Source organism: Pezoporus wallicus, unplaced genomic scaffold, assembly GCF_028554395.1.
Source record: "Pezoporus wallicus isolate ANWC-B61680 ecotype Strahan unplaced genomic scaffold, APGP_CSIRO_Pwel_v1 contig_7985, whole genome shotgun sequence".
Taxonomy (NCBI): Eukaryota; Metazoa; Chordata; class Aves; order Psittaciformes; family Psittacidae; genus Pezoporus; species Pezoporus wallicus.
Window position 1 is genome coordinate 588,772 of NW_026636538.1, and position 11,808 is coordinate 600,579.

Below are 11,808 nucleotides of genomic sequence, written 5' to 3' on the forward strand. Positions count from 1 at the left end.
GTGAGACAACATGTCACAATTTGATTTTTAAAGGTGTAAGAGGTAATGCAATTGAAGAAAAGCTCTGTAGTTTTCCTTTATGAGCTGGAGTTAATACTTTCAGTGAGTGTCATGAGCGCTTGGCTCTTTATTTACAGAGCACTGAACATCCTTGCAGGCTCGGTTTTAAAAACTTAACTTTCTGCTCTTTTCACTTACGCCTTAGTTGCATCATTTCGCTGTGTTGTTTCCTCTGCTGTCTCTGCTTTCTCTCTGTTTTCTGTGTAGATCTCTCTGGAGTTTAGAAATATGGATTAGAGAAGGCTTAGTACTCCCATGACATAATGCTAATTTAGCAGTCTGTAGGAAAACACAGCAGCAGCAATCTTATTTTCTCTTGTATGCATTCAGGTTCCTGTAAACATAGTGTCCATGCCTTTTTGTTGTTCTTTTAAATTTAGAAGTATAGATGCTGCCAAAGACATGAGTTTTCTCTGAGGTAATTACATTCATAAAGTGAATTAAGTAATTCTTAAACATAACATACTGAGTTCTCAAACACTCATTAGAGGCATGTAACTAGCTCATCATTCTTCAAAAAACTGTCAGTGAAACCTCATTAATCATTTCTCTCAGAAGGTCTCTTTGTGGACTGCCTTCTAGACTGGCTGGGAGGCTCCAGCCGTTAAAAGTGAAGTGTGGGATTTTACGATATTTTTGGAAGAGGAATTTCCTTTTGCTTTGAGTATTTGCTAAGCTGTTGCAGGAATCCCATCTCTTTTCCAAGCGTGTGTTACTTCTTTCTTTGTTACGATACTTTTTGTAATCTGTCTCTTGATGGTTACACAGACTTCTGGATTTTTAAAGGATGAATCCTTCTTGAAGAACCTTGTGTCATACTTTTTATGTATGTTTTGTCTTTGTTACACAGCTGAGATTTTTCAGATGGCTTTTTGCCTTTTCTTTCTTTTGGTGATTCAAGGATATGTCAAAGTGAAGTCTGCAGATTGTGCTGCCAGGCAAATCCAGGCCCAAGGTCATTGGCACCTGGGTGATACCCTGTATCCTGGGAGTCCTTTGTGGTGGCAATTTGATGTTCCACTATGATCAAAGGCTTAATTGGACCTCCTTGCTATAGACTTCTTTGAGGGGAAATGTAATATTTCATTTGAAAATGAAAAAATACATTAAATTAAAAGTCCAGTGTTTCCATCCAGTTTCCAGGACTGTCTGAGGAAAAATCTGACCTCCAGTAAAATTCCACTTTTTCAGTAAGCTTCCCATTCTGTTTTCAGATGCCGGTGACTTCGTAAGATTCATGAAAGGAGATAGGTTAATAAATAGTGGTATGGAGAATGGTCTGGTTTTTTGGCTTTTTTTTTTTTTTTTTTATCCCTCTATGAAGTTTGGCTGTTTCTAATATGAATGATTCAAAATGCAGCCCTGCTTTTTAAGTGGAAAGTACTATACAAGAACTGGGTTGAGATTTTATTAACTCCTCTCAGTGGTAAAAGTGGGGCCAGAAGGACAGAATCTGCCTCTAGACTCACCAACAGTAACGCCAACAGGGAGCATTCTTGCTGCCTCTGGCGATCTTTGTTTCTTTCCTACAAGAAAACAGGAAAAGTCTCATTGTAGACTGAGACTAGCTGGATGCCTCTCCAAAGAGCTCATGTTACAGTACTAAAATCTAGTACTTTAAAGCAAAGTTAAAATAATCTTCTGGCCAACCTGTGGGCCCAGTTGTATTCACTTAACAAACAAATCTCAAGAAGGAGGCAGATTAGCATCCACTCCACTCTACCCATTCTATACTTACTGCTATCTATTTTATGAAGTAGAAAGTGTCCTGCAGATGTACCAATGATCAGTTTTCCTTATATTATGTTGAATGTTTGTCCCTTTACTTGATACTCAGTGATGTAGTGTTCCTCTAGCAGGAAGAACCTTCCCACTCAAGAATGGTTTTCTTGCCATGTAATTGCACTCCAGACAAACAGATCCAACATAACAACATGCTGACTCCTTTCTTTGGTATGAAAATTGTTAGATGCCACCAGGCCAATGGAGATAGACAGGAATTGTCAGCACTACCATTAAGGCCCTTGCAGGTCTGCAGCAGCATTAACAATGGATAAATGTCTCTGTAGACATTTCAAAATACAAATTGGCTGAGGGCTTTTTGTAAAGGAGAAAAAAAAATGTTGATGGTATTCTGCATTTTTTCTTTCCTTTCCTTTCATAGCTTCTTTAGTCTTCATGTACATTCAGCTACCGTTGTGCTTTTGCCAAAGTGTTCAGTCCAAATTCATCCTCTTGGTTAACAGTTTTGGAGGTAGCCATGTCTGTTTCCTCATTGCTCTGTATCAAGAACAGAAAGTTGTGAATTCATTAGTCCACTGTTTCCTTCTTCCAGCCTCCACCTCTGAGAAGATGCCTCAGTCTGTCATCACTGTGTTTAATGTTGGTGGTTTTATGCAGCATAATAATAGAAGAGTAAAAATAGTTTTCCTGCCTATACAACTTGAAATGCTTTTATAACTACTTTTTTCTCTGGCATAAAAAGTCTTAACTGAACCTTGGTCATGCAGATACCTGGAAGTAGCTGCTAACCAGCATGACTACCCTTATGTTAAGGAAAGGTACCACTTCTGTCAGATTTATCTACAAGCTCTTTGGAAAACTATCAGTTTGGTTCTTTTATCTTCTCTGAAGTTATTTGTGGTAGACAAGTCTCTGCAATATATTAATTGTATTATCATGCAGAGTTTTTCCTCCCTCTTATCTTTCCCAAATTAATATTTCTCAGTTAATAGCAGCTTGAGCTGAGAACGTTAGCTCAGGGTGAACTAGGTCAAGTCTGAGATTGTGTCTCGGGACTGTTCTTGGAGAAAAATTATGGTGGTGGGGTTGGAGCTTCTCCAAGAAACACAAGAGCAGGTCTGCTTTGGCTCTTGACCTAACAGGAAGGCAAAATTATGCTGCAAGGCCGGAAGGCAGTTTGAGTCCAGCGGTAGTGTGTGTGGTGTGCGGCTGGGTGATGGGTGGTGGGGTGGCTGGGGAAGAAGGGGGATGCTGGTTCTTGGGGGAGGCACTGGTGCTCTCCCAGGTCCTGAACAGGAGGCAACACGGGCCATGGCCACAGCCACTGCTGTCCTGGCAGACACTCCAGGTGAAGCAACACAGCCTCTGGTGTGCTTCCCCTCCCGTGGTGGAGGCAACACAGCAAGTATTCATTTTCCATTTCCTAAGGTCCCATTCGTGAATGCCTTTCAGACTGGCTTGGAGCAAGAGCTTCTTCTCTCCGTATGTCACACCAGCCCCAAGAATGCTCCATGTCATTGACTGCTTGGTTCTCCAGGTCTTTCAACATAAAATCCTACTGTGATACTGTTTGAAAGTGTGGGGGGTTTTGTGCTGGACAGAATCTTATACTTCAGTACAGTTAGGACTCTAACTTTTGTTCTTTCTTCAAGTTTTGTTGGGCTTCCTTTGCCCTCCTTAAGTGAGAATGATCAGAGATACAACATCCTTGCACTGTCCCCGTCAATTCAGCTGAAGATCTCTGACAGGGCACTAGTGTTATGTTTCCAGTATCATCTCTGGTTGCCTAACACTATGTTGATTAAGCGTTGTATTGGGGATTTTTCACATGAATGGGGGTGAGATAAGCCAGCTAAAAATGTGTCTTTCTGCTATGTGTGACGTTGATGATAGAGATAGAAGGTGTGAAAGGTATGATGGGTATGTGTATGCCCAGCTTATGACAAGTTTGCTTGTACTACCACCGTAGTACTCCCAGAGTGTGATGTGCAACAGCAAAAGTGATACGAAAAGATAGAGTGAAATTATTGGATTTGTTTGATAGGAAGAGTTAAACGCTGATTGCTTTGCAAGTAGGAGTGCTAAGTACCGTGGGCTTTTTGTAGGGTACAATAATTTAAGCTGGCACAGTCTTGATTTCTTGACAAGTTTCCTCAAGCACCAAGAGTGTGAAAGAGTATTTGTGTTCCTGTCATCTAAGAGGCAGCTACTAGACACATTGCTGAGGGCTATATTAGATATTTCCAATACTACAGCAAAATCTAGAGCTATTTTGACCACTTTGAAGACAGCAGCTAAGCATCCTGAAGAAGTTGTGGTGCATAGAAGATGGTGTGTGATAATGAAGAGGTTTCAACTCTTTACTACAGAGATGGCTATGGGTTTAATTATCACAGGGGTTTTGTGGTGCCCTCACTATCAGGGCAGTATCTATTTGTCAAGGAACTCAAGGCAGTTTATACCCAGCACTGTCACCCAAGCTGGCCAAATCCAGAAATTATCTAAAGAGACAGTGATATTTTCAAGAGGAAAAAGTAAGCTCGCTCTTATACTCCAGCCATATCACAGTATTCCTTTTAACACCCTAGCTGGAAGTTATTCTCATGTACACACCAGACACTCTGTAGTTTTTTTCTTTCCTATCCTTTTTGGATTCAGGAAGGGGGTTGGTTCTCTCTTTTTTGGTTTTTGGGTGTTTTTGTTTGGTTTTTTTTTTTCCTTTTAAGGATCATGATACTATGTAAAGTGCTATTGTGATGTTCTGGAGAGCTTTAGAGAGGGTTTTTTCCATCCCTTAGTTGTATTTATGGTCAATTCTGAGAAAACTACTGTCAGTTCAGCAAAGGAAATGCCTTCCCTTTGTTTAGTCCTACTCCATGCCAAGCAGACACCTGTCTAGATAAAGCTAATTAGAAAGCAGGAACCATGGGGATGTGTTTGAGAAAGTACCTAAGTCAGGCCTAAATGATAGGTGTCCCAATATTTTGGGGAATGTCAGGATTTCCTTAGGCCATACAGAAGAGGAGTTGGGTACCTTCACTGCAAATCTAGTGACTAGTCCAGGAGTTAGATTAGTTATCCATTTGTTGAAACCAGAGATCTGCATCCCCCGTAGCTAGAGAGGTTCGGACCTGTAATGCTCACAGTTTTATCTGGCAGACATGACTATTGCCTGAAGCAAAGGTGGCCTTTTAAGGATTTGGAGAAGCAGTTGTGATTAAAAGGGACTTCTTATTTCAGAAGAAGAAGAAAATAAAGTTCTGTACTCTCAGAGTGTGTTTTATCATCAGATCTCTAATCTGCTCATCAATTTTAATTTCCTTGACTCTGAAAATTGTGTGTAATTTGGAGGAACTTCGGAAGGTGAAGCAGCCTGAGCTGTACATTGGGCCCTTATTTCTCAAAGAAAACTCTTGAGGCAAAGCCATAAAAATTTTCCTGTTGGATGCCTTTCCTCACCTCTGTTTCGAAGAAGGATGCTGGTTTTTTGATCTTTGAGTAGCATTTCAGGAAAATATCTGATTCATGTTGTGAGGTCTTATTCTAGATGTTGCATTGTAATTTTGGTATCTCTGATCTGAGAGTTTTTCCAGTATTATTCTGTGCTAGTAGCTTTAATGTAGTACTTTTTTAAATGATTCTAAATTTTCTTTCCTACAGTACAGAAGTAGTTTTAATTATTGTCTTGTTAATGCCCTTCCCTTCAATGCCAAATGTATATATAATTCTTGATCATGAGTTCAAAACATCGTTATTGTGCTTGTATTTTCAGCCTTTCAGTCCCTTTTCTCTACAAAAATAAGATAAAAATTGAGTTTGGAATGAGTGAGTCATACTATTCTGTTGTAAGAGGATACGTTTTTATTTGCAAGGAATTTTCTTATGCACATTTGCTGGATTTATTACCCAATTGTTACTTGCGTGACTGGTGTCTGTAATGAGCAGAACACATTGAGATTCCTAAGGAGTGATCCAAGAACAGGCTGATTGTTTTCTTCTTTCAGGCCTTGCAATAATTTAGCTTCTTGTCTGTGTCTTCTTCCTTCCAGTATCACTAAAGTATATTTATTAGACATGTCCATTATCTTATTCTAAAGAAATCTTCATACTTCAGCAGGGCTTTGAATGTGGAGGAAATTAAATTTAAGGTCATCTTTAGGGAGTTTTCTGTCCTTTCACTCTTTATTTCAAAAGAAAAAGTCTTCTGAATTATAGAGTTTAAAAACATATGAATTTCTGATGACTGAAACATAAAGTAATCTTTCTGTACATACAAACTACTTGGGTTTTATGTTTGAGGGTTTAACAGATCTGCTGAAGAAAAAAGATTTTGTTGTTGAAGCACTGTGTTACAAACTGTTCAGTTCATATGGTTTAAGTCAAGTCAGGATAACAAAGTTTATTAATTGATTGATTTATGTAATTAGCTGGCAATCCTTGAACTACACTTATGGGCTTAATATCAGCAATACAAGCCACTTAAAAAGATGGTAACATGCAACTACAAATCTCCAACCTCCTTCTGTAACTGACCTGAGCATGTGCCACACGCACACAAAGATTTGTTCACACACACAAACACACCCTTGCAGGCCATGGGGTGTGCAAGCTCCCTTCATCGGGGTGTGCAGGACCCTCTGCCCCCACAACCCTGCTGTGGAGATGCAGGTGCCCCCAGCCCCATGTGATCGCAGGGCCCCACCGCCTCTTGGGGGTGACAGGAGGTGACACTGCATCCCCACAGTACAGCTTCCAGGCGTGCCTCCATGATGGCTAGAGCTAGAGGTGCTGCTGGGGACATCCAGGGGCTAGGGAGTGGCACTGTCGAGCCCCAGAAGAGCCCATGGTACCAAGGGGCCACGTCAGACAGGGTCACGCAGCCCTAGTAGCCGCTGCTTCCACTCCAGGGTTTCTCCCTGTTAACAAGTATTTATGCTTTTTTTCATAGTTCTTTTCAGGCTGGTTCCTACTATTGTAATTTCCTGGTTACTGCTTAATCTGGCTGACGGCCTCCATCCTCTTTCATGGGATCACTTGAGAAAAATATCTCCCTGGCAGTTTGGAGCACACTGTTCTTTCATCCTTATCTTAGCAGGCATTATCATCTAGGCCATTTGCCCAGGGTGAGCTGTGCAAGCACCCCTACCTTAGTGTCATAGTTAAAAATGTGATTAGTCTGGGAGGATTTCACCAGTCAATGCAGTGTCACCTTTTTTGTCTCCAGGTGCTGACGAAGATGAGGATACTACAGTGATAACAACATCCAGAACGCTTCCAAAATTACCGGCAACTAGTGATGCATCTAGGGCTGAGACCACCACAGTGAAAATGCAGACCAAGGTGCCTGCACAAACAAAGGTGCGTGGCTGGAGAGCAATGGTTAAAATGGTTCTGCTGTACACCTCTGATGGCTTCATGTTAACTTTGATTTATATGGATTAAAAAGCACACACACTTTTCTTAATGCTATTGCAGCCTGTTAAACGAATACAGAGCTGCTCAGTTTCATTTCTACTAGAAAGTCTGTATTTCACATGAAAGAAAAGAGAGACATGAAAAAGAATAACTTAGATACACACAACAGCTTTTCATGATACCTTTGAGTCTCAGCTGTACCTTTTTTACATCTCTGATATTGTTATTCAAAAAAATCTACATGAAACTTCCCTCCTCAAAGGAGACTGTTATGTGGTTTGGCTATAGTTTGAACACTTGCCAGGTTCCATTTAGCGTTTCAGTATTTCCTTCTAACACCTCAGGTAATATTGTCTGTTACCCTCAAAGGTGTCCTGAATATGGCATCTGATGTGTTAATTTCAGAATTCATTCAGAGGCCATTACTCTGATAAACACAGAAATATTTAAATACACTTTTGGGGGTTTTAAACTTGTGTGAGATGTTTTTCATTTCAACATCATGACAACAAATAGATCCATTTATGATGTCTAGCACAGCTTTCTGTGGTCAGAGAGCTTCCCATGTGTTGTGTTTATCGATATTGTGGAGAATGTGCATGGAGCCACAGCTTCGTGGCTGTCCATGACAGTCAGTGACTGTGCAGACTTGTGGTGCTCCCTGTCTGTAAGCAGTGCTCTGTTTGCCTTTTGTGCCACAGTCACCTGAAGAAATCGATAAAGAGGAAAGGACTGAGGTGGATGCCAAGAAAAAGAGTGATCAGCCAGGGGATGACACTGATGTGTACACTGAGAAGCATTCAGAAAACCTCTTCCAGAGAACAGAAGTTCTGGCAGGTGAGGCCACATTTGTCAAGGTCCAGCCCACCAGAAATACCCCACAAAACAGAAGGGATCCATATCACATAATGCAAACTCAACATTTGTGTTTTCCTGGTAGATCCTTAAATGCATTCATAGCAGGTAGCCAGAGGTTAATTTGATGATAATGAGATGGGCATCTTCTGGAGTTGCTTAATGGCAAAGTATGTTGCTAATTGATTTGATGCCCACAAGCTGAATACTGCCAGCTGAGTGTCTGGAACTTGCACAGCTCAGAGAGGGAGTTGGTATTTGGATTGATGCTTGCAGTGCAAAAATGTATTTCTCACCCACACTCCCAAGAGCACATTGCTGTCTGGTCCATCTGGGGCAGATAGACACTGCCCAAGAGGAGCTCATGGCAAGGGGTGGGTAGATAGGTGAATGAAGAGGGACAGATGAGTGCCCCCTGAGGATACAGAAGATCTATTTCCATGCGTAACACAGGGAGGCACAGGCTAACCACCAATGTTTTCACCACATGTGAAGGGTTTTTGGCATAAGAGCAGTGTCTACAGATACACTTTTCCCCACTTGTCCTCAGAGGAGGTGTTGGGAGCCATGAAAGTCACACAGGTTTGGACCACGTCTTCCCATGAGCATCAAAATGTGAAATAGCCTTAATATCCACATCAGTGGAAGCATGCGGGTTTGCTCTTGAAATTTAGTTGGAGTTGGTACTTTCTACACACTTGCAAATGCATAATGAATGTAATGCCTCTGTTCCTACAGCTCCATGAAATGTTCTCTCCTACTGCTCATCAATAGGAAATTAATTTCAGCCTTAAGTCAGAGTGAAAACTGATCTGGAAAAGGGAAAACCCGTTTCTTAGCCAGTGTAACAAAATAGTTTTTTTAAGGCTGAAAATATTAACTGTTGAAAAATGAATTTGAAAGAGACTTGAAAATTATTATTATAAATTAATAGAACTTTTGCTCTGGCAGTATTGGTGGCTCTCTTAATTGAGCTTTTAGGAAATTTTTAATAACCTTGTTAGAACTGTGGGTTGTTGCATTACTGACCTGTAGGCGGAATATCCTTTTAAATGGCTGCGTCCATGAACATTAACAGGCTTTCTGAGAATATATTTCAGGATACTAATAATCAAGACGGTTGCATAATGGGAGCCCTTTTCTGCAATTTGAAAATAATAGCACCCTTATTGTGTAAGATGAAAAAGAAACGTGGTGCTAAACTTGTTTTCCCAGCATATAGTGAATGTATTTTTCTTTGATTACAGCTGTTATTGCTGGTGGAGTTATCGGTTTTCTTTTCGCAATCTTCCTTATCCTGCTGCTGGTGTATCGCATGAGAAAGAAGGATGAAGGCAGTTACGACCTTGGCGAACGTAAACCATCCTGTGCTGCCTATCAAAAGGCACCTACTAAGGAGTTTTATGCATAAAATTCCTATTTAGTGTCTCTATTTATGAGATCACTGAACTTTTTTAAATAAAGCTTTTGCATAGAATAATGAAGATCCCTTTTTTTTTCTTTTTTCATTTTTTTTTTTTTTTTTTTTGGTCATTAAAGAGCCATTCCGGCACCTTTACAACAAGATCCCATTGTATTTAAAACTTTTCATGTATTCCTTTACAAATGTAAAATTAAAACTTAACATTTGCAGTGTTCTGTGAATAACAGTGGCAAAGCATTATTTTATAAAACCATTGATGTTCACTGAATCATTTTTAAAACTTTATGCATAAATATAAAATAATGAAAATTATTGTTTTATCCTATGGTTCAATGAAAGTTGTTTAATTTTTGTCAGCATGTGTCAGATTGACCTTACAAGTTAGTTTTTGTTTCATTAATTTATCTGTTTCCAAAAAAGGCCTTTTTGTAGTTGTCATGGTGCAATTTGTCTTCGGATAATTCAGATAACAGTAACTTTTAGTGTAAATGTAATTTTTCAGCTATGTAAACCTTAACCTCCACTTTGTATAAATTTAAGTGTCAGATTATCAATTTTACACTTTGCATTGTTTCTCAGCGTACCTGTAGCTTCAGTGAGATTTGTAACAGCAAATTAATGTGTAAAATTGGATTATTACAAACTGTATAGTCGTATTCTTACTAAACAAATCTCCTGTAAGGAAGATTTGGAGTAAGCTACTGACACACCTAAGCAAACCCAAAGACTCTAACAGTATTTTGAGAAGTTGCTGCAGATTTCTATGGCCACTGTATTTGTTAATTATTTGCAATTTGAAGGTACAAGTAGGGGTTTAAATTTTTGTTCTTTAAAAATGCATTTAAGTTGTAAACGTCTTTTAAAGCCTTTGAAGTGCCTATGATTATATGTGACTCGTCGCAGACTGGTGTTAATGAGTATATAACAGTAAAAGAAAATGTTGGTATTTTATAAGCACAGACAATTCTAATGGTAACTTTTGTAGTCTTACATGGATAGACATAATTGTAATTTGGGAACATAAACACTACTGAATAAATCATGTGGCCTAATACTGAGAATTCCATTGTGATATACTTTTGTACGCTTTTCATTTTATGTCTACTTGCTTATGTTTTAATGTCACAGAGTACACTTAGTAGATCTTAAAAATCCAGACCAAAAGAAAAAGGCTGTTGATCCAGGCTGATCTTTGGACTAGATTTATTGCTGAAGTGACAGAGAAAAACAGGAATGTTTAAGTCTTGCATCTGGTGCATGAGTCATTTGACCTTTGCATTATATTTAATGACAGTACTGACACAGACCTGTTTGTCCTGCAAATGTTGTTTTCCATACTCTAAAATTCAAAGGAGTACCTGGGTTCATTCATTGTGTATATTGGGTTTTGATTTGTTGTTAAGGATTGTTTTATTCCCTGGCCTTTGGATAATTCTGGTTTATTCTGCTCAGACTCCAGCAGAAGAGTTGAGACAAGTGGAATATCTTCATAAGAGAAGAAAGAAATTTTCCGAGTAGAAGAGAAAAGGTTCTGTTGCTTAGACTTCAGATAGGTGTTGGATAGAGGGACACATGGAGAAGATGATAGTCTGCCTCCTTATATTATGCTTTCTAACAGACAAATGGCTTCGTCTTCTGCTCTGTTAACCTCCTCACTTCTTATTTTTGAGATTTCCAAAATACAGATGATCAGGATGTCCAGCTGAAGTGCTTCTCAGAAATGGCAATGTAATGTAAATAAGTTCTGGTAGCTCTTTACGAAAGAGTTGCATAACTTGTATTTGTTGCTGTCCCAAGTTCAGTGGTCATTTAGGAACAAATGAATGCTATCCTGTGCTAAAATATTTAATATATTGCTTTTAAAATTACTTATACTTACTGGCAAGTTTTTCGAAGCCATACAAGTTCATCAAGTAAAAACAGGGTAAGAATTTAACAGGTATTTCTTATTGTGCAATATTTAGTGAAATTCAATTAGTAAAATAACTGCTTGAAATAACTGTGCCAAGAAAAGAGAATTTCTGGCAAATGCTGTGCCACTGCTGTAAAATAAAGCATTTGTTAAAGTGCCAAAATAAAGTCTACCATGCCTAAACTAATACTTTATTTGTATAGTCTGACATCCAGTTTTTTGAAGCCCACTTTGCTTGAGGTAGTAGATCTGAATTTTCTTTAAGGGTGTGATGAATATTGCTGTAAGTATAGCTATGAATATTAAGCACCAGATAAATTGTCTTCTCCTTCTTCATAAGCAAATTGATATTAAGAAGCTGTTTTCATTTTATTTATGTATGTTAGATTCCGCCTCTATT

General features: G+C 39.1%; 1 protein-coding gene across 1 annotated transcript in view; it reads left to right on the forward strand.

Annotated features, from left to right (window-relative positions):
• Nucleotides 1-11,602, forward strand: part of SDC2 (syndecan 2) — a 60,920-nt gene extending 49,318 nt beyond the window's left edge. The window contains exons 3-5 of the mRNA XM_057400509.1: nucleotides 7,028-7,161; nucleotides 7,920-8,055; nucleotides 9,321-11,602. Of these exons, the coding sequence (XP_057256492.1) occupies nucleotides 7,028-7,161; nucleotides 7,920-8,055; nucleotides 9,321-9,484 (434 nt within the window). The 3' untranslated portion in view covers nucleotides 9,485-11,602. The remainder of the gene's footprint in view (nucleotides 1-7,027; nucleotides 7,162-7,919; nucleotides 8,056-9,320) is intronic.
• The last annotated feature ends 206 nt before the right edge of the window (nucleotides 11,603-11,808 follow it).